This window comes from Peromyscus maniculatus, chromosome 3 (genome assembly GCF_049852395.1).
Source record: "Peromyscus maniculatus bairdii isolate BWxNUB_F1_BW_parent chromosome 3, HU_Pman_BW_mat_3.1, whole genome shotgun sequence".
Classification (NCBI taxonomy): Eukaryota; Metazoa; Chordata; class Mammalia; order Rodentia; family Cricetidae; genus Peromyscus; species Peromyscus maniculatus.
Genome location: NC_134854.1, coordinates 150573715 through 150595920, shown reverse-complemented (window position 1 = coordinate 150595920; position 22206 = coordinate 150573715). Strand labels below are relative to the sequence as shown.

Sequence of the window (22206 nt, the reverse complement as noted above, 5' to 3'; positions counted from 1 at the left end):
GTGTGTGTGTGTGTGTGTGTGTGTGTGTGTTTCTTGAGATAGGGTCTTACCCTGTAGCTCAGTCTTCTCTCTCTCTTTTGGTTTTTCAAGACAGGATTTCTCTGTGTAGCTTTGGAGCCTGTCTGGAACTCGCTCTGTAGATCAGGCTGGCCTTGAACTCACAGAGATCCACCTGGCTCTGCTTCCCGAGTGCTGGGATTAAACCACCGCCCGCTTCTCTCTGTCTCTGTCTCTCTGTGTCTCTGTCTCTGTCTGTCTCTGTCTCTGTCTCTGTCTCTGTCTCTCTCTCTCTCTCTCTCTCTCTCTCTTTCTCTCTCTCGGCTTTTCAAGACAGGGTTTCTTTGTGTAGCCCTGGCTGTCCTGAAACTAGCTATGTAGACTGGGCTGGCCTCGAACTCAGAGATCCACCAGCTCCTGCCTCCCAAGTGCTAGGATTAAAGACGTGCGCCACCACTGCCTGGCTTCAAGTTGCTCTTGAACCTTGAACTAACAGCAGTTCTCGTGTTTCATCTTCCCGAGTGCTGGGATTCCGTGTGTGAACCACCACAGAGAAAAGATATAACAGTGTGTGCTCCTCCTCTCCAAGGTCTGCTTCTAGCTAAGCATCTGCTGTGCAGCTCACTTCAGAGCAAGAGGCTCAGGTGGGCATCCTCTGTGGCTGGCCAGTGGTACCTGGTCCTCCCTCATGCGTGATGGGTCAGGCTAGGCCATCTCCACCCAGAAGAAAATAAGGGCTATTGCCCCAGCCTGCGCCTCAGCCATTTACATGGCCTTGTTTCCAAACAGAATGACCATGTGTTTTGGAATGGGAGGTGGGGTGACTGGCAGGCCTTCAGGGGTGCTGGGTGTGTGGCTGAACCAGAGGGACTCGGTGGGGTGAGTTTTCTGGGTCAGGGTGGATCCTCTGCTCTGGTGACCTCAGTCAGCCTTATCTCTGTGGCTCTGAGACATTTCTATGGAAAATGACCAAGACGAGGTAGATGCTGTCTCCTGCCTCTTCTTAGAGCTGGGCCTACACCCTCACCTTCCTGTGTACTGGGAGTGTGGCTCTGTCCACATGGTAGAGCATTCCTTCCCCAGAGAGGAATTGAACTCAGTGAGGGGCAGAACTCCAGTTACTGGTTTGGGCTTAGCCTCAGGTCCTAGATGGACATGGGTAGCCCTGTATCCCTGGGAGAGTAGTTGGGGGCCAGCCCAGTCCTAAGGGGGAAATAAGCCTTAGGGTGTGCTCTGTCTACCCCAGGGGACTGCCACTTGATGGGATTACTTTACCATGGTCAGCCCCAGGACTTGGCTGACAAAGACTTTGCATGGAGCTCCCTTGTGTTGAGCTGAACTTTTCTGGGACAGGTCTGTTTTGGGTAAAGTCAGCTGTTCTGCTTCGGTCCTTGGCTGTTAAGGACTGTTATCACTTTTGCTTTAGTATGGAAGCCTGAAGAAAGGTCCCTAGGAAAGAATACAAGAGTTAAGTCTTCCTTGTTCCAAAATTAAGGTTTTTAAAAATAATGTTAGGGTGTGTGTGTGTGTGTGTGTGTGTGTGTGTGTGTGTGTGTGTGTTTTAGAGGGAGAGAGAATGCCACAGCACACATGTGGAGGGAGCTGAGAGGACAGTTTTCGGGAGTTCATTGCCTCCTTCCACCTTGGGAGCCCTGGAGATCAAACTCACATTGTTAGGATCGGCAGCGGGTGCCTTTACCCACTGAGAGCTATCTAGACTTTCTTTCTTCATTGTGTAGCTGTGCTTGGCCTGGAACTTACTATGTAGACCAGACTGGCCTCAAGCTCACAGAGATCCTCCTGCCTCTGTCTCCTGAGTGCTGGGACTGAAGGCCTGTGCCACCACACCCAGTAAGTAGACTTAAAAATGGCAGTTTGAGGGGCTGGAGAGATGACTCAGTGGTTAACAGCAGGCATTGCTTTGCAGAGGACCAGAGTCCATTTTCCCAGCACCCATGTGGGGTAGCTCACAGTCCCTTCTTAACACCAGCTCCAGGGGCTCTGACACCCGCTGAGGGCACCTGCACTCATGTGCGCATATCCACACACATACATAGATGCATGCACACAAATGAAACCTTATGCATCAGTTTGGAGTTTATAGAAGAATCAAGGAGAACGTATAGAGTTCCTTGATGTATACATCTTCCCTCAGTCTCTTTGATTAGTAATCTCTCTAATTAGAGTGGTGCCTGTGTTATAATTGGTGTTAGCAGTCTGTCAGCCTGTGGCTCACAGAAGGGCTCACGCTGGGCTCTGATACCTGCTGGGCTCTGATACCTGCGTAGTGGTATGTACTCGCTGTGGCAGGATCATGCAAGATAGCGCCAGTGCCCTCAAAAATCCTTTTCATATTTTCTTCCAACCCTAGATAACCTCTGACCTCTCTGTTCACCCAGGGAGTTTTTCCCTTCACTCTTCTTCACTCTTTCTATGTAGTGGGCGCCAGAAAAAAGGCTGCTGTGCGTCCTGCTCTATGATGTTCCGCCCTGTCCCCTTGAGACAGGGTCTTTCTGAACCTGGTGATAGACTGGTGGCCAGCAAGCCCGGAAGATCTGCCTGTCTTCACCTCCCCTCTGGCACTGGGAGGTGCAAGTGTGTGGCCATATGTGGGTGTTGGGATCCAAACTCAAGTCCTTGTGTTTGTACAGTAGGTGTCGTCACCCACAGAGCTGTGTCTCCAGCCCCCGAGTTTTGTCTTTTCTAGAAGAATACAGAGGTTCAGCCCTCTCAGACGCTTCTTTCATTCGGCATTCGAATACCTTCCCATGGCTTGATAGCAAATGCCTTTTTCATGACCAAATAATATTCCACTAATCTTGCCCTTTTCTTATTGCAAACTGGGCCACTGAAATTCAAAGAGGGCAAGGGTCTGCTTCTGGAGGTTCCGGTACTCGACACCAAACCTGAGCTTGAGCTTAATTCTTTTTTCTTCCATTACCTGCTCCCAGGGATGTAAAAACCATGTTTCATCATGGCTTCATTACCCGCTGTGGGGCCCCAGACAGAGGGTGGAGGGGTGTGGAAGCCAGTTGCTGTGACCCACTTCCTGGAGGTGTTAGGGACAGGTCTGCAGACACCCACGGCTCAGCTGTTGGGAAAGACTAGCCGGGGTCAGGTTCCCCAACCTCCAAAGAGCAGAGCATGATGGGATGCTGATCTGAGCAGCATGTCCTCACTCACTCACTCACTCTGGCTGAGCTTGGGGCTTGTTTCTTAGGACTCTTATCTCCCTCCATTTCTCTGGGCCTGGAGCTTCCCTTCCCACCTCTCCTGAGAGTGAGGCTCCTCCCTGACTTCCTTCCCCAAGTGCCTCCCCACCCACTTACTTATCTCCCTTCCATTCCTCCTGATTCACACACAGCCTCCCCCTCCTGGGTCCCTCCCTGCACAGTTGCCCTCCTTATGCTCGGCAGTCAGGTTTGAATTTGTTTATTTATTGGCTCATTTGTTTTAGGGACCTTGGCCCCCGCCTCCATCTGGAGCCTTGCCTCTGAGTAGCTGGATCTTCCAGCAGGGCCAGCACACATGGCTAGGGTCTCAACTGAATCCTCAGCACTGGGTATATTTTGGATGAACATGGAGTTCAGAGAGGTCCTGTACGGGCTGGATCTCTGCCCTGTCAGCCTCTTTTGTTCCCATGTCTCCTTCCTCTAAAGCTTACAGCGTACGGGCGCTTACTGATGCCTCCCGAGGTTCCCATCCTGTCAAGAGCAAGGCCTGGTCACTTCCTGGGTGGCAGGAAGACAGTGTCTCTGCACTGGGTGCCTGGGAAGGCCGCATACAGCAGGCCAACATTCTGCCACTGAGCCAGAGCCTAGCCTGGGCAGCCTGCTTATTTTTGCTTCTTTTTGAGATATAGTTTCATATTGTATCCCAGAATGGCCCTGAACTCAGTGGGTAGCGCTGATTGGTCTTGAACTTGGGGTACTCTTCCTGCTTCAGCGCCCAGAGTGCTGGGCTTACAGGCATAAGTCACCACATCTGGCTACAGTTTTTGGTGCTAAGGTTTAAACTCAGTGTCTGGCACACACTAGGCAAGTAGGCATTCAAGGAGCTGAGCAATGGCTGGTAAGATAGAGTTTTAAACTCTGGAAGCATCTTTAAGTGCACTAGATTCTATTCGAAGCCAGCATGAAGGCCAAATAAGTATTCCAGTGGTAACAGGCATGGGACGCCTAGGTTTGGTTTGATCTAATCTCTGCGTTGCTGAGGATGGAGCTGTGGGCTTCATGAAAGGCGGGTGCTGATCCACTGAGCCCCAGCGCAGCCCAAGCCTTGATACACACACACACACACACACACACACACACACACACACACACGAACACACATATTCTAGAAGGCCCCTTCTTCCCTCCGGCCAGCCAGCCTGACCCTTTGAAAGTCACACGGGTCAGTTTTTTCTGGCTGGGGAGCTGGCCTAGCCGAGGCCAGTCCACTTTGCTGGACTGTTTTCTTCCCCTGTCCCTTCTCCTTCCTCTGTTCTCCAGGAACCCATCTACCCACGGCTGGCAGGAAACTTTCTTGTTTGGCCAATCTTCGTTTCCAAGTACAAATAGGCCGCTCTTTGTCGTCTGCATTTTGGACCAGGTCCCCTGAAGTGCCTTCTCGGTCACATCTTTTTTCCCTTTCCTGCCTCTTTTTTTTTTCTCTTCTTCAGAATCTCACTATGTAGCTCTGGGTGACTTTGAATTTGCTATGCAGACCAGGCTGACCTTGAACTCATAGGCATCCTGCCTCTGCCTTCTGGGATTAAAGGTGTATGCCACCTTGCCTGGCTTTTTAATGACTTTTAAATGCCCAGGAATAGAGACATGGTGGTACATTGTCTGTGATGCCCACACTGGGGTATGAAGGCTGAGACAAAAGCACCATAAGTTTGAGGCCGGCCTGGACTACGTATAGCAAGATGGTGACTCAAACAGTCCTTATGGTAAAATACAACAGGCCAGGCTTGGTGGTGCAGATCTGTAATCCCAGACTGAGGCAGGAGGATCACAAGTTCAGTGCCTGCCTGGGCTTTACAGTGAATTTGAGACCAGCAAGAGCCTGTCTCACAAGGTTAAAAAAGGACTGGCCGGGGGTGGGGTTGGGGGATGGGCATGTGTGAGGCTCTGGGTTCAATCCCCAGTAACTCAATTAGTCAATCAAATATACTCGCAATGTAAAATTACCCTCATAGCTAAGTTTTTGTTTTCCCTTCCCTTCCTTCCTCCTCCACCCCATCTCTTTCTTTCCTTTTTGGATGCTATGTAATCCAGGATGGACTCTAGAGCTTGCAACATGGCTCAGGCCAGGCAAGAACTCTTAGGGATTTTGCCGCCTCAGTCTTTTTTCCAAGGGTGGTTTGAGAGAGGGTCTCACCGTACAGACAAAGGCGCTTTGAGCTCACTGAGATCTGCCTCCCAAGTGCTGGGGTTAAAGGTGTGTGTCACCGTGCCCAGGATACTTCAGTGCTGGGGTCACAGGTGTGCACTACCACTTGACCCTCATGCGGGTAGTAGCGGTGGCTGAGTTTCACAGGCTGGTCTGCACCTTGCAGTCCTCCTGCGTGAGCCCCCCAAACACTGGGATTGCCAGCACGTGCTACCTTGCCCACTTTTCATCATGAATACTAAAACTGTTTTTAGTGTGTATGTTCTGCCTGCACGTATGTCTGTGCACCAGATGTGTGCAGTGCCTGCTGGAGGCCAGAAGAGGGTGTCAGGTCCCCTGGAACTGGAGATACGGACGGTTGTGAGCTTCCATGTGGGTGCTGGGAACCAAACCTGGGACCTTTGCAACATCAGCAGCTACCTTGATGAATGAGCCACCTCTCCAGCTCCTCATCATAACTCCTTTTGAGTCTGCAGTTTTATGTCCCTAAGCATGTTCACAGTTCAACTATCACCGTCATCTATTTCCATAGCTTTTCCCCCTTCCCAACAGAATCTCTGTACCAAATATAACCACTATTTCCCTCCTCCCAGCTTGGTAATGTCCCTTCGACCTTCTGTCTCTGAATTTGATTGTTCGAAGTAATTCTTGTAAGTGGCCAAAACACAAACAAAAAACTATCGGTTTGTGTCCGGCTTATTCCACTTAGTAGAATGTGTGCAAGGTTCATCCATGTTGGGGCATGTATCAACTTTATTCCTTTTTTTGACTGAATACTATTCCATCGTGTGGATGAACCACATTTTGTTTATTCATCTGTTGATGGACACCTGGGCTGTTGTCACCTTTGGACTGTTCTGGAGTCTTTGTGCGGGAGGCTCCCCTAGCACGCTGGCTGTGGTACTCTCAGGACCTTGAGCTCAGCATTCCTCTTCCCAGGACAGCCCATTTACCTCAGCACATGTTCTTCTCCCTAGATACCGCCAAGCCGTCTTCTGTTTTGTTTGTTCTTTGAGGCAAGGTCTCAGACTTGGTCCAGGCTGGTTGTAAACTTGGTGTCTCTCTCAGCTTCATGAGTATTGATTACACAGCCTCATACTGCCACGCCCGGCTGGTCTACTGGCTTTTTTTTTTTTTTTTTCACGGTAATTATGTCCTATAAAGTCACTGAATTAACAAACACCGAACCATTACTCACAGGAGAAACACTGGGTTGCATTCATTCAAGCCTCTGGTCACAAGATTTTTGCCAGCCAATTAATTTATGGGCTTGTTTTGTGGGTGCTTCTGTCCCAAGACACCTTGCTTAATCTACGTTGTTGATTCATTAACCGGGAGGCCACAGCAGCAGCACCAGAACTCACGCCTGCAGGAAGCTCATCTATCTAGCACACGTGTTTTCTCCCTCAGGCACATTCCAGCCTCCTGTGCATGGGAACAGACAGTTCTTTGCTCGAGGCTGTTCAATGTGCTTTTAGTAAGAACCATGTATGTAGTATCAAGCAGAGGGTTAATGAATGTGATGCTATGCATCAGCCATGAAAAGTGAAAAATAAACAGAAACAGTGAAGCAAAATAAGCTCATAGAAGATAGAATGTCAGCACATATATATGCATATGCATACATACGCACAAGTGTTTATTCATTTTGATTTAGATAGAGACTAGAGCTCACTATATCCTGGGCCAGCTTGAAACCTGACTATGTAGCCCTTGTTCCCAAGTGCCAGAGTTCCAGGTGTCCACACACCACTGTGCTTGGTGACGGGATGTAAATATTTTTAATGCTTTACAGAGAATATTTCCTCTGTGTGTGTGTGTGTGTGTGTGTGTGTGTGTGTGTGTGTGTGTGTGTGTGTATGTAGGTCAGAGGACAACTAGGTTCTTTCCCTCTTACCGTGTGGACCCCAGGGACTGAACTCAGGTCATTGTGCTTGGCGACAAGCCCCCTTACCTGCTGAGCCATCCCACTGGCTGGGGTCCACTTTGAATAGTGACGTCAGTGGGGCATGGTGGCTCATGCCTAAAATGCTGGCATAAAGGAGGCTGAGGCAGAAAAAGTGCAAATTCAAGGCCACAGAATGAGATGAGTTAAAACATATGGGAGGGCATGTGTAAGTTATAGAAATACACTGCCATTCTGTACAAGACACACAGGCTTCAGAAAATACGGCATCCTTTTTCTGGAACCATCCCCTAGAGATCTACAGATGCTCTGGTCCCCAGTGATGTTTGAGACCACAGGTACCAGAATCTACAGATGCTCTGGTCCCCCGGTGGTGTTTGAGATCACAGATATTCTTGAGTAGATGACCCCACATACAAACCTGGAGAACTGATTGCACTTGATTTCATGGATGGCCCTGGCTCTCCACCTTGTCCATGTCTGACAGAGAGCTTTGCACCAGGACCGAGTCTCACTTGGCTTTGTCTCCAGTGCCTGCCATGTGGTGTATGCACTCACCATTTATTTTTATGTATTTCTTTTTTGAGACAGGGTCTCCTCTAGTCTACGCTGGCCTTGAGCTCTCCATGTAGTCAAGGATGACCTTGAATTCCCGATTCTCTTCCCTCCTGTCTCTTCCTCACAATTCTGAATAAGTCAGGGGAAGGTAATGGACTGGAACATAGACATGAGGCATTGCAGCGAGGAAGAGGGAGCGTTCCCTGGCTCTTCCTGGCTGGGACCAGCTCTTCTCCTTCCTGGGAGTACATCCCTCTACAGTCTCCGAGACGGATACAGGCTATGCTAACTAGGGCTCAGATGTCCAGTCCTAGCCTCAACCAGTTCTGTGGTCATTTGATGGTCGCTTCCCCTCTTAGGGTCTCAGTTTCTTCACCTAATTCTGAACAACTTCGGGTCCCCTCTGCAGGTCTGTTTCTCGCACAAAGCTTGGGGTCCAGCGTCTCCCCGCTTGGGCTTCTCCAGAGGCTGAGGGGGCAGCAGAGCCCTTGCCAATATCAAATAAAAACCACAGCTCTCATCTCAAAGGGAATAAGAGAGAGTTTATTCTGGAGCCATTAATAGTGACCATGGCCCAGGAACCCAGATTTAAGTGACCCCAAATTCCATGTTCCAAGGTGGAAGCGGTTTCACAGGGTTTTTACAGTTTTACAGAACAAAGGAAGCCACGAGTCCAGGCAAGTTTGAAATGCGTTGGTGAGTGCATCACAGAGGCAGCTACCGTGAAATGGGGGTGGGGGAGCCCCTATTCTACAGGCCTAAGCGGCCCTGTGATGACACGCTTAGCTCTTGGATTGGCAGATGCTGGCGCTCCGCTAAGTTAATGACTTCTAGAAGGATTCTATTTATGATCACAAATTGTTAGTTCAGATACAGAGCGGGCCAAGGCATGGCTGTTCCAGAAGGCTAAAATGAGACCCAAATAAAGCAATTAGCTTCTGAACCTACAAAATTCCAATCTCTCCACTAATGACATTCCGATAGGTCCATCAGTCTCTGCAGACACAGAAACTCCTTCCAGGAGTCTTTGGTTCACAGCCAGACACAGCTTCTTTTCATGAAAATTCATTCACACCGAGAAGGACCAAGAAAGCTCACCGTGCCCAGAGAGGCTTGTCTAGCTCCCTTAGCCGGCCACCCTTCTCACATCTGATTTATATCCCCCCCTGCTATGGTCAGACCATGTCCCCTTCCACTGGTCACATAATAGACGCTTGTGGTATGCTGTGAGGAAGAGCCTCTGAGCATGCAGACTGAGCCAGTCTCTCCCCAGCTGTGGGACGTGGGCACAGCAATGCACCATGAAGTGTCTCAGTCTCTCCAGCTGTGAAGTGGGCTGGGCCTTACTAGCTCAGAGGGGTATCTGGGGTGAGGGATGATGTAGTCAAGTGCCTAGTCCAGCTTGGCACGAAGTGGGTCTAGGAAAGTGTTCCCTGTAGTGTCATATTAAGGTCATTCACTGTCAGGGCAGAACGTGTCCCTCAGTGTCCAAGGCACCTTCTGCAGACACCCAGTTCCTCAGGCTTCTTTGCCATGTGTCCTGGGAACAGAGTCATGGGGGGGGGGGGAGACTGGTGAGGCAATCGCCCTCTAACCCAACCCGGCTCTCTCTCATCTAGACTGCCCCCTGCCTGGCCCTGAGTTATTGTTGAGCATGAAGACACAGGGGGCCTGGCAGAGGCAGCACCTGCCAAAGCCAAGGGAAATGATCAGGTGGTGCATTAGTGTGTGCTACAAGCCGGAGTCGGACCTGAGTGTCACACCTTCACCTGGCTTTGGTTCACTGCTGGCAGGGGTTAAATTAGGGGTTAAATTAGGGCAGGCCTGGCCCCATCAGGGAAGCATCCTGAATGAAGTTGGGATTCAGTAGGAGAGGGGAGTGGGAAGGGGAGGAGAAGACCTGGGCTGTGGAGATGGGTCTGAAACAAGCCTGAGATTTTTCTCTCCTCTCTCCTTTCCTCCCTCCCTCCTGAAAGTGGAGGATTGATCCTAGAGCCTTGCGCATGCCTAGGTGCCAGGTAGGCATGCTGTCAGCCTGGGTTTTTTGGGAGGGTGGGGGTAGGAGTGGAGGTGGTAGACCGGGTCTTATAGACCCGGTGGTAGACTGTGGCCTAGCCTGCCCTTGAACCTGTGACAGCCATCCTTTCTCACTCAGCTTCCTGAGGGCTGGGGTTACCAACCTGCATTACTATCATATCCCCCCCCCCCCCAACACACAAGACAGGGTTTCTCTCTGTGTAGCTCTGGCTGTCCTGGAACTCTCTTTGTAGACCAGGCTGGCCTCAAACTCATAGAGATCCACTTGCCTCTGTGTCCCAAGTGTTGGGATTAAAGGCGTGCACCACTAATACCTGGACAATTTTTTGTTTTTATTTTTATTTTGTTTTACTTATTTATTAATTTATTTTGAGACGAGGTCTCACCCCTCATCTGTGGGTAGCCAGGAACTGACTATGTAGCCCCAGGCTGCCTTTGAACTTGTGATCTTCCTGCCTCAGCCTCCTGAGTGCTGGAATTACAGGTGTGAGTCACCATGCATTGTCTAATTTTCTTTCTTTTTGGAGGTAAGGTCAGAGTAGCGAAGGCTCAAAGCCTCTCCCCTGCCCTCCTCCTTGAACGTTTCCAGGGCCATCATATACTCGTGCTTTAGTGTTTGTGATACCTCTGGATGAGTGGACGGTGAACTCAGTCTCTATAGAGCCCAGGCTGGCAGGAACAGCCAGGGCTAGGTAATAGTCAGGAGCCATTGTACTAGAGGGGGCCAGGCCAGTCCTGATCAAGGACTGAGTATCTGGGGTTCAGATTTGTTATTTCTCGTCTGGGTCATCAAACCGCGTGGGGAGTTCTGCCAGCCTGGAGGAGAATTCTGTGCTGAAGGGGATTCCCAGCTTGTCCCCACCATGAATTACTGCAGCTGCTCAGTCACCTCCGGTGTCCTTAGGTTAGGGTGGGTCTCCCGGAAGGAAACCTCAGGTTTTCTTTTCCCTCCTAGTTCCAGTCACAGGTTGGTCACTGCAACACAAGGGCTGTTCTAGCGACCGAGCCCACAGGCAGTGAGGGGCATGGTGTGGCTGGACCTTTGGCCTTCACCTCCAAAGTTCTTAGAGGCAGCGGCCGGGGAGGAGGCCGGAGGGAACCGTTTCTGTCTTTGCTCTGAGTGACCAGACTCTTGCCTCATCTCTGTGTCCCACCAGGCATGTCTTGTAAACAGTAGGAGTTTCAATTTCTGTCACGTCCTGTTTGGATTGGGGGCCGTGGGAGTTGGTTATAGATCATTGACAGCCCGTGAGTTATCTGCACAGACAGCCCCCAGTGTACAAAGGTCGAGCTGGGATTTTTCGGCTGTACAGTGGTGTGGAAGTGATGCATCGTTCAGTAGACGCTGTTCTTTGAAACCTGAGTTTTGCTGTTTTCCTGGCTAATGATAAACAGTATGTTCTTGTCACGTGGGGCAGCAGCAGTGAGCCGCAGTGGCAAGCCAGCCACATGGTCACAGTGCTGCCAGCCTTGCTGAGATGCGGGTATTGAACATATTTAATAGAATATGCAAAGTCAGAGTGTAAAAGTAGGTAGGCAGGGTACAGAGGTGCAAACCCTTAATGCCAGCACTTGGGCACCAGAGGCAGGAAGATCACCATGAGGTTGAGGCCAGCCCGATCTATATAGAAAGTTCTAGGCTAGCCAGGGCTACACAGTGAAGCCCTAATGTTAGTATTCTAACTTAAAAAAAAAAAAAATATCCCACTGAGGGGCTGGAGAGATGGCTCAGCAGTTAAGGGCACTGGCTGCTCTTGCAGAGGACCTGGGTTCAGTTCCCGACACTCACATGGCAGCTCCCAACCATCTGTGACTCTACTTCCGGGGTCCAACACCCTCTTCTGACCTTTGCAGGCTTCGAGCACACATGTGGTACATGTGGCACACATCCGGGCATCACACTCATAGACATAAAATAAAATCTGAAAGAAATGTTCAGTGTCCATAACTAACCAGGGAAATAGAAATCACAGTTGCTTCGAGAGTCCGCCTCACTCCAATCAGAATGGCTGTCATCAAGAAGCCAGATGACCACAGAGGCTGGTGAGGTTGTGGGAGAGGAAACTGCTCTTCGCTGTTGGTAGACGGGGAGATGGCTGCAGCCACTGGGAAGTCAGTATGAAGGTTACTCAAACGCTCTCAAACTCATGATCCTCCTGCCTCAGCCTCCAGAATCCAAGATACAGGCGTGCACTACCACTCCCTCCTACATTCGGGTATTATTAACCGACTAATAAGTTTACCAGAATGTATCCCATTGTATGTGGGAGAACACCTATGTTGTGAAATTATAGTGTTATTTGTCCTGGCCTAAACAGAGGGAGCCTTTGGCAGAGTCAACTCATTAAGGGTAATCCTGACCGCCTAAGTTCCTACCACTGAGCCAGGAGCAGGGCAGACACCAATGTCTGGGAGATAATCGCGTTCTCCAGCTGGGGGAACAGGCAAGCTGAAGTGAGATCACAGTCCAGGCCTGGCTTGTCACACCAACATTGTGTACTGTGTGCCTTGGTGCCTGGGGGAGTGGGGTGGGGCTGAGATCTCTGGTCATGTGGGAGATGGACCAGACACGGAGAGGTCTTGGGGTCCAAGGGCTTGGCTGGCAGATGCTCTGCCTCAGAGCTACAACCCCAGCTTCTGGCGGTCTGGTTTGGTTGCTTTTTCCGTCAGACTGTCCTCCTCTCTAGCCACACCGTGCCTTCTTCGTCCATGACTGGCAGGCCTTCATTCTCGGCTGTTTCTGGAAGAGCACAGAGTGCTGAGCCTTAGGAAGAGCCTAATACAATCTCAATTCCTGATTCTTCTGAAGTTTCCCCCGTGGCCAGCACCTGTGGGCCTTGGGGCAGAGTGGCGTGTGTCCTGGGGCCTGGTTGTCCCGAGTAGGACATCTGGTGGCTTTCGGGTGGGGCAGAGAGAGCTAGAAGCCTCCAGGCCAGGGCCTGAGAGCCAAGCCAAGGATTATTTTTATTTCTCTGGCCGTAGCACATGGTCTGGGCAGCAGTGGCATCTGCTTCCCACTCTACCTCTCCCCTGGCAGTCCCTGGAGGGTCACTTGGGGGAGGAGCAGGAGGAGCGGGGAGCATCTCTGGGCTGGGGTTGACTCACCCCATTCTTCTGGCCACAGGGCAGGCTTGTGTGGGCAGTTTGCCTTAGTAAGGGTGAGAGCGGCCAGCCAGTCACAACAGGGGACCAGGAGCACCACAGCCACACAGGGCCTGGGCCAGCTCGCTGCAGTAACGAATCCCATGTCCTAGGGCCTTGCGTGACCCGCTGCCCCACTTTCTCTGGGAGAGACCCAATCTTGGGAACACGGAGTGCAGATCCTCAGAAAACCTCTCCCATGGGGCCGGCTGGCACAGATGGTCTCTAGTTCCCCCAGTTCCGTTCTTCTGGGCTGTCCTGGGCCCACCTCTGTGGAGTGTAGGAAGGGGCAGTGTTGAGGAGGGGCAGGCCCAGAGACTACCTCCTCTTTTGGGGGGCATCGCATAAGAAGGAACCTATGGGGCTAGCCCCTCTGTCCACCTTGCCCTGGACTCAGAGTGTGTGGCTGTGCTTATGGAAGGCCCATGGAGAAATTGAAGTCCGACATCAAAACTCATGGGCCCTTATGCATCAGAAGGTTAATTAATCACGGTTAGATATTAATCTCCATCATTAGGGCTTAAGCTATGTGTACCTGCCAGGCCTGTTTAAGGATTCAGATCGTGCGCTCCAGGCTGGGAGCTTAAGAACAGTGGTTATTAAACACCCTGTACTGAGCGCCGAGTGGGAGGCAAGCCCTGTAGCAGACCGTAACTCCCCCACCTACTCCCCCTCACGGGGTGGGGCTGGGGCAGGAAACCCAGAGCCTTGTGCTTAGAAGGCAAGAGCTGCCACCCGAGTTATCTCCCTAGCCCCGATACCTGCACATGCTTATTGACCACTGTGGGAGCACCATCCTCCGCTGAGTGTTTATAGGGTGTACTTGGGGGCCCACGGAGAAATACGGGGTCCAGGTGTGGAGCGTGGGCCACAGACACCGCCAGCCCAGAAAGAACGAACTCAGGTCCCTGGGTTTTATGGGCGAGGTTCTCAGCCATGATGTGATTTACCCAAAGTCATAATGGTTGCTGTAGGAGGGGAGCCATCACTGACCTCTTGTTCTTCACACAGCAAAGCACCGTTTACGACATGAAGCTGGGGGGCAGGGTGGGTGGGGGACACAGACAGAGCTAACCACCTTGTCAGAGAGCTCGAGGGTCATGGCAGAATCTGCTTGTTAAGGTTTTGTGGAAAACCTTGTAGAAATCTTTGAAATCATAGTTTCACTGAGTTTTGTGCTGCTTTTATTTCCCCAGTTTTGGTTTTTACTGCATCAGCGTTGGCTGCGCTGGAACTCCCTGTGTAGATCAGGCTAGGCTCAAACTCAGAGATCCACCTGCCTCTGCCCCTGTACCCCCCACCCCACCCCCACTGCCTGGGTTTGCACGGTGTTTGAGGTGCTCATAGTGAGCGTCCTTGTTCTTATCTTTATTTTAAAAGGTATCGTTTCAGCAAGAGACCTGTTTGTGTAAGTTTTCAGATGTCTTTGCTCAGATTGAAGAAATTGGTTCCCTTTTGTTTCTATCACTTTTGATATTTTTTATTCATTCATTTATTAAATAGTTGTTGTTGTAGAAAGGTCTTAGGTTTTTGTTTTTCAAGATAGCGTTTCTTGTATAGCCCTGGCTGTCCTGGAACTCTCTCTATAGTCCAGGTTGGTCTTGAACTCAGAGATCTGCCTGCCTCTGCCTCGAGTGCTGGGATTAAAGGCGCGCGGCACCAACACCTGGATGAAAGTCTTAGGTTTTCTCAAATGCATGTTCTAAATTTATGTTTCAGAAATGTGGTCTCTGTTAAATTAGTTGTCTTTTCCTTGTAGTGCTGGTTGGCACTTGGGGCCTCCCATGCTAAGGGGGTGCTTTACCACTGTATTAACTTTTGTTCCTATGTACTCACCTTTCTGCCGGACAATTTGCTCAGTCTCTTTTCCCCTCATGGCAGGCTCACTTTTGTATACACACCTCCTTTATTCCTGTCTTGGGTTTCTGTTGCTGTGATAAAGATGAATGAAAGCAAGGTGGGGAAGGAAGGGTTTGTTTCCCGCTTACAGTTCGTCATTGAAGGAAGTCGGGGCAGGAACCGAAGCAGGGACCACGAGGAAGGCTGCTTACCCGCTTGCTCCCCATGGCTTGCTCAGTCTGCTTTCTTATACACCCCAGGACCACCTGCCCACAGTGGGGTGGGCCTTCCCGTGTCAATCATTAATTAAGAAAAGCCCCCACAGACTTGCCTACAGGCCAATCTGATGGACTCAATTCTCAGCTGAGGTTCCGTTTTTTCCAGATGACCCTAGCTTGTGTCAAGTTGACAAAAAGCTACTAACCAGCATAATTTCTTTTTCTTTTTTTTTTTTTTTAACATTTATTTTATTTTTAATTATATGAGTTGTGTGTGTTTGTGTAGGTGAGTGTAGTTATCCACATAGGTCAGAGGCATTGGATCTCCTGGAGTCACAGGCAATTGTGAGCATCTGGTGTGGGGTGCTGGGGACTGAACTGGGGCTCTCTGCAAGAGCAGCACACGCTTTTATGTGTCTGGGTGTTTTGCCTGCATGTGTGTCTGTGCACCACATGAGTACCTAGTGCCTGTGGGGGCAAGAAGAAGGCATCAGATCCCCTGAAACTGGATGACACACTGTTGTTAGCGGAGACTTGGACCCAGCCAGCGCTCTTAACCTGAGCCATCTTGCCTTTTAAAGATTTATTTTTAGTAGCCGGGCAGTGGTGGCGCACACCTTTAATCTCAGCACTCGGGAGGCAGAGCCAGGCGGATCTCTGTGAGTTCGAGGCCAGCCTGGGCTACCAAGTGAGTTCCAGGAAAAGGCGCAAAGCTACACAGAGAAACCCTGTCTCAAAAAACAAAAAAAAATATTTTTAGTTACCGTTTGTCTCTCTCTCTCTCTCTCTCTCTCTCTCTCTCTCTCTCTCTCTCTCTCTCTCTCTCTCTCGTGTGTGTGTGTGTGTGTGTGTGTGTGTGTGTGTTGTGTGTGTGTGTGTGTTTTGTTTATTATGTGTGAGTGCAGACTGATAGGCACATGGGGCACAGGTAGAGATCAGAGAAGAGCTTTTTGCCGCTCTCTGCCTCCCTTACCACTGTGCTGGGACCACAGGTGTTTACCGCAGCATCCAGCCTTTTAGAGGATCAGACTCAGGCCACCTGGCTCACGCAGCGAGTGCTTTTACCCACTTGAGCCATCTCCCTGGCCTGAGTCACTCTGTCTTGGTCCCAACTGTGTACTTACACCAGGCAAACTGGCTCCTGGGTTTCAGGGCTTGTCCTGTCTCTTCCTCTCACCTCCAGCGGGAGTGCTGTGGTTACAGGCGTGGGCGACCTCCTTCAACACGTGTATCCGGGGATCCGAACTCCGGTCCTCACACTTGCATGGCAAGTGCTTTACATCCCCCATCTCGTTTGTTAGGGTTTGAGTTATCCTGAGTCTTTTAGTATGGCTGGTGAAACCCACGATTAGTTTAATCTTTCTTTCTGGGCTGGGGGTCAGTACAGCAGCTTCTCAGCATGCAAGAGGCCATGGGTTCCATCTCCACACCACGGGCCCTTTTGTTGTAGCTAATTTGCCCGTTTTCATCCTGGATGCCTTTAAGATGTTTGTGTTTGGGCATTGTGTTTATTTGAATTTATCCGTCTTGAGATCCATTTTGGTCCCCGAGTTAGAGGAGTCAGAACTTCCATCAGCTGAGGACGTTTCCCTGCCAGTTGCTTCTTTAGCTGTTACTTTGTTTCATTTTCCAGATCCGCCCTTTCTGGAATGGTTTCTTGTGCTCCTGGGAGTTGAACCCAGGGCAGTGTCCTGCTAGGCAGGCGCTCTGTCACTGAGCTACGGAAGCCCTCCATCTTTCCCCAGTGTACAGGCCCCAGGTAGGAAGCATGTTCACACCATTGCACAACAACCCGACACTCTGTATCTCTTAGACAACTCCCGGTTTCTCCCTCTCCCAGTCCTTGGCAACCTTCATTGTTGTTGTTTGTTTTTGCTCTCTGAGGGGCCCGCCACCCGGCTCCCAAATAAATAAACACAGAGGTTTATTCTTAATAATAAATGCTTAGACTTAGCTTGGCTTGTTGCTAGCCAGGTTTCCTTAAATTATCCCCACTACCTTTGGCCTCCAGGCTTTTCCTGTTCTCTTACTTCTGTAAATCTTACTCTTAATCCATTGCTGGTTGTGTAGCTGGGTGGCTGGCCCCTTGTGTCCTCCTCCTTCCCTGGCTACTTCTTTTTTCCTTCTATTTATCCTCTCTGTCTGCCAGCCCTGCCTATCCTTTTTCTTGCCTCTTTACTAGACCATCAGGTGTTTTAGACAGGCACAGTAACACAGCTTCACAGAGTTAAACAAATGCAGCATAAACAAAAATAATATACCTTAAAATAATATTCTACAGCACTTCATTGTACCTTATTTCTGAGACTGTGCATTACCTTTTGTGTGTGTGCCCGTACTGTCTTGTCTTTTCTATGACTGGCTTGTTTTTCCTTTTTTTCTTCTGGAGCTGAGGACCAAACCCAGGGCCTAGCACTTGAGCTAAATCGCCAACCCTGGCTTGTTTTACTTAACACAATATCATCATCAACACTCATCCATGTTGTAGCCTGTGGCAGGGTTACCTGCCTTTTCAGTGCTAATGTAGTCCATCTTATACCCATACCTCATTCTGTATTCATGTAGGGATAAATGCAGGGTATCTTCTATTTTTTGGCTGTTGTGAATAGTGCTGCTATCAACATCAGTATACAGATATCTCTTGGAGCTCCTGCTTTCAATTCTTTTGAGTATATGTCAAGAAGCAGGATTGGTGGATATTATTATTATTATTATTATTATTATTATTATTATTATTATTATTATTATTGGTAGTGCTGAAGCTAGAACCCTCAAGTATATCATTGGGCTCCACCCCCTGGCCTTCATTTTAAATTTTTGAGGATTTTGCATACTGTTTCCATGGTGTTCACACTGTTTCACCTCCTCCATAATATTTAAGATCCTTTTTGCCCAGAGTGCATTTGGTATCAGACTAAATCTGTCACTCTGCCTTTGTCTACTTCCCAGCCTTGTATGTGTTCTTAGAGGTGTAATCAGAGGGGTCTTTTGTGCTCACCGGACAGTCTGGATGCTTGGTCTGCTGTGGGGAAACACCCTGTTCGAGCGTCTCTGACTCCTGAACCCCCCAGACCTTTCACTTTGCTCCCTAAGTAACTGGTCTGGTGCTCAAGCACTCACTGGGCATTCTGTGTCCTGCAGCCTTCATGGTCCTTCTACCTCTTACCTTTGCCTTGTTTTGGCCCTAACAGGTCCAACGGGCGCTCCTCCAAGCCGAGCCTTGGAGGGCAAGGCCGGCACCATTACCTCCAACGAGTGGAGCTCTCCCGACTCCCCCGAGGGGAGCAGCATCTCTGGGGGCAGCCAGGCACTGGACAAGCCCATCGACAATGATGCAGAGGGCGTGTGGAGTCCAGATATCGAGAAAAGCTTCCAGGAGGCAATGGCCATTTACCCACCCTGTGGCCGCCGCAAAATCATCCTGTCAGACGAAGGCAAGATGTACGGTAAGGAGCCTGTTGGAGCTGGGCAGAAGCTGGCCTTGTAGTTCAGCAAGAATGGACACAGTAACCTTGGGTTCCCTCCACATGACCTCCTGTGGCGTCTACTAGGTGCATAGCACTCTCTTCTGTCCTGAGTTCCAAGCACCCGAGGAAAGCTTGGGAATGGATGAGGATGGTGGAGGGGAATCTGCTGAGGAGACTGGGCTAGCAGAAAGAAATTTCCCTTTGTTTGCTTGTTTGTTCGAGGTAGGGTTTCTCTGTGTAGCTCTGGTTGTCCTGGAACTCACTCTGTAGACCAGGCTGGTCTAGAACTCAGAGAATCCTCTGCCTCCCAAGGGCTGAGATTAAAGGTGTGTGCCACTACTGCCTGTCAGTAGAAAATTTTAGGAAGATCACTGTGGGTGGAATAGACTATCTCCACAGGGCAGACTAAAAATCCCCCCTTCCCCTCTCCCTGTCTCCCTCCTTCCCTCCCTCCCTCTCTCCCCCTTCTCTCTTTCTCTCTAACACACATCATTATCATCATCATCATCATCATCATCATCATCATCATAAGCAAATGCTTGATCTCCATGCTGCCAACCTTGGATGTAAAGGGTGACAAGAACAGGGCACTTCACCTGGGAGTGTAGCTCTGACCTCCCATTATGAAATGGCCTGAGTTTAATCTCCAGTGCCACAAAAAGAAAGGAAAAGGAACATGAAGGGGTTCATTTGGGACAGGACTCCTCCTGCCCCCTCCTCCCTCATTCATGCATCCAACACATGCCAAGCCTTGTGGGTGCCAGGCACGGGTACAGCGGGTGTGGTCCATGTATGTGGAATGGGGAAGTGAACACAGGTACAGCTAACCGTTCTCTAAGGCAGGCCGCGAGGACCCACCCCCTTCAGCTTCTTGAGTGACCTGGGTGTGGAATACCACCCTTAGCAGTCACATGGAGAGGACCAGCCATCTGTATGAGGCCTGTTGACTCTGGAGGAGAGGATTCTGGGAAAGTCAAAGCAGATCCAAACTGAACAGCTGCTGCAAGGCCTGGGTCAGGATTAGGTCAGGCTTCCACTCCCGCCGGAAACACCCTCAGGTCCCCATGCTCTAAACAGTATGTGGAAGGGTGGGCGCCCCAAGGTCTGATGAAGTCAGGACAGCAGAGGGCCTCTGCCCGGTTCCCACGCCAGCTGCCACCCTCTCCCCCACGGGTTTCCATTCATGAGCTTCTCTTCCCCTCCCCCAGCACAGGTGCTTCCCAGCTGTTGGAGGGCCCTGTGTGGGGACTGAATGTATTAGTTCCCTAGGGTGATTGACAGGTTCTCACAAGCCGGGTGGCCAACAGCAACAGTAAGGAGTTGGGAGTAGCTTTGGGGGAGAGCATGATCTTGGCGTGCGCGGCTCAGGCATGAAGGTGGTATGCGGAGATACCGTTTAATTTATTTTTATGTGTATGTGTGTGTGCCTGAGTGTGTATCCGTGCACCACATGCGTGCAGTGCCCATGGAGGTCAGAAGAGGCATCAGATCCCCTGGAACTGGAGTTGCCGATGGTTGTGAGCTGCCACATGGGTGCTGGAAACCAAACCTGGGTCCCCTCTGCAAGAACAGTAAGTGCTCTTAACCATTGAGCATCTCGCCAGCCTTCCTCTTACAAAGACACGACTAGTCACCGGGTTTAGGGTGTGCCTTAGTCCAGTATGGCCTCAGCCTAACTAATGTACCCACAAACCCCTGATTCTAAACTAGGGCATGCGCTGGGCTGTGGTGTGGTTCAGTGGTGGAGTGCTGGCCCAGCCTCCATGAGGCCCTGGTCCCGTCTCCAGCATCACAGACCACGAAGTGGGCCAGTGCTGAAGCTACAGGTGTAAGTTCTAGGGGTTACTCCTCAGCGTTCCTCAGCTGACTAAACTGAAATCCAGTCCCCGCTCTGGGGGCGATAGAGCCTGCCAGCTCCTCTTTTTGTTTTTTTCCTTTTTCCCTTTTTACATAAAGTCTTCCCCATGAGACCAAAACAATGCTTCCTTCCCTTTGCTTCTTGGGAAAGTAAGATCCTTTCACATTGTGCGCCCCTTTTCCCCCCTTCCACAGACACCTGTTAAAACTGCTCCCTCCCCACCGCTCCGTTCCCAGCGTCTCTCAGATACTGTGAGGATGGCAACCTCTGCTCTGATCACTTCTTGTTCTAACAGTTGCTCCCCCAGGGGAGCTTCCTAGAGGAGAAAGCTGACCTAGGGAGCCCCCATAGGGTGCCAGCTGGGGGCAGTGCTTTCCATGGGGTACCCCCCCCTCCCCATAGCTGCCCCAGGGCTATGGGCTCTCTGGTGGAGAGCAAGGTAGATGGCAATCATAAGCTCTCATGAAGGTAGGGAAGGGCAGGAGGTATGCTGGGGAGGTGGGGATTGGATGACTGCAGTCTGTCAGCACCCTGGTCTGGAAGCCAGAGATTGTGCGCAGGACACTGAGAAGGAATCCCTGGGTGAAGAAGCAGACGAGGTGCAGAAATCATTCATTCAGCAGGGGGCAGGAGCCGAGGCTGCTGCAGGTAACTGAGAAGGCCCTGGGGTGGAGCCACAATGTGTACAATCAATATACTAAGCCAGGCATGGTGACTGCCGTAGGGTTTCTGTTGCTGTGATGAAATACCATAACCAAAAAAAAAAAAAGCAAGTTGGGGAGGAAAGGGTTTATTCCACTTATATGTCTATGTCTCTCCAGTAGGGCAGGAACCTGGGGGCAGGAGTGGAGGCCATGGAGGGGTATTGCTTCCTGGCTTGCTTCATGTGGTTCACTCAGCCTGCCTTCCTTTTATTTTATTTTATTTTATTTTATTATTTTTTTAAAATTTTTCGAGACAGGGTTTCTCTGTGTAACAGTCCTAGCTGTCCTGGAGCTTGCTTTGTAAGACTGGCCTCGAACTCACAGAGATCTGCCTGCCTCTGCCTCCCAAGTGCTGGGACTAAAGGCGTGCACCACCACCGCCCGGCTACAGCCCTATCTTAAGAAGGCATTTTCTCAATTGGTATTCCCTCCTCAAAAGACGCTAGCTTGTGTCAAGTTAATATAACAGCAAGCTGGCACAGTGGCCCATGCCTGTGCCCAGCACTCAGGAAAATCAGAAGTTTGAGGCCAGCTTAGGCTATACACACACACTTCTTATTTAAAAATAAAAAATAAAAAAATGGCCAGGGAGATGGCGCAGCAGGTAAAAGCATTTGCTGCCACAAGCCTGGTGACCCAAGTGGAGCTCAGGTAAAAAGTCACGGAGGGGCTGGAGAGGCGGCTCAGCTGGTAAGAGCATTGCTGCTCTTGCAGAGGACCAGGTTCAGTTCCCAGCACCCACATAAACTCCAGTTCCAGGAGGCCCAGCATCTCTCTGGCTCCAGCAGGCATCAGGTGTGCATGTAGTACGTGCCCGTACTTGTAGACCAAATACTCACATACATAAAGTAAAACAAGTCTTTCAAAATAAATAAATTTATTTTTTTTATTTTATTTTATTTTACAATACCATTCAGTTCTACATATCAGCCACGGGTTCCCCTATTCTCCCCCCTCCCACACCCTCCCCTTACCCCCCATTATTTATTTATTTTATATCCCGGCTGCAGTTTCCCCTCCCTCTTCTCCTCCCAGTCCCTCTCCCTACCCTCCTCCTCTGACCCTATCCACTCCTCCTCAGTTTCTATTTAGAAAAGGTGCA

At 50.3% G+C, this 22206-nt stretch overlaps 2 protein-coding genes across 3 annotated transcripts in view; both read left to right on the top strand.

The window, feature by feature from the left end:
- Positions 1 to 22206, top strand: part of Tead4 (TEA domain transcription factor 4) — an 80901-nt gene that overhangs the window by 12648 nt on the left and 46047 nt on the right. For both annotated transcript variants that reach the window (XM_042274163.2, XM_042274162.2), the window contains exons 2-3: positions 16709 to 16834; positions 18267 to 18521. In XM_042274163.2, coding sequence (XP_042130097.1) covers positions 18458 to 18521 — 64 coding nt within the window. In that variant the 5' untranslated portion in view covers positions 16709 to 16834; positions 18267 to 18457. The remainder of the gene's footprint in view (positions 1 to 16708; positions 16835 to 18266; positions 18522 to 22206) is intronic.
- The window catches only part of Tulp3 (TUB like protein 3), an 86228-nt gene that overhangs the window by 63428 nt on the left and 594 nt on the right, over positions 1 to 22206 (top strand). The window lies entirely within an intron of this gene.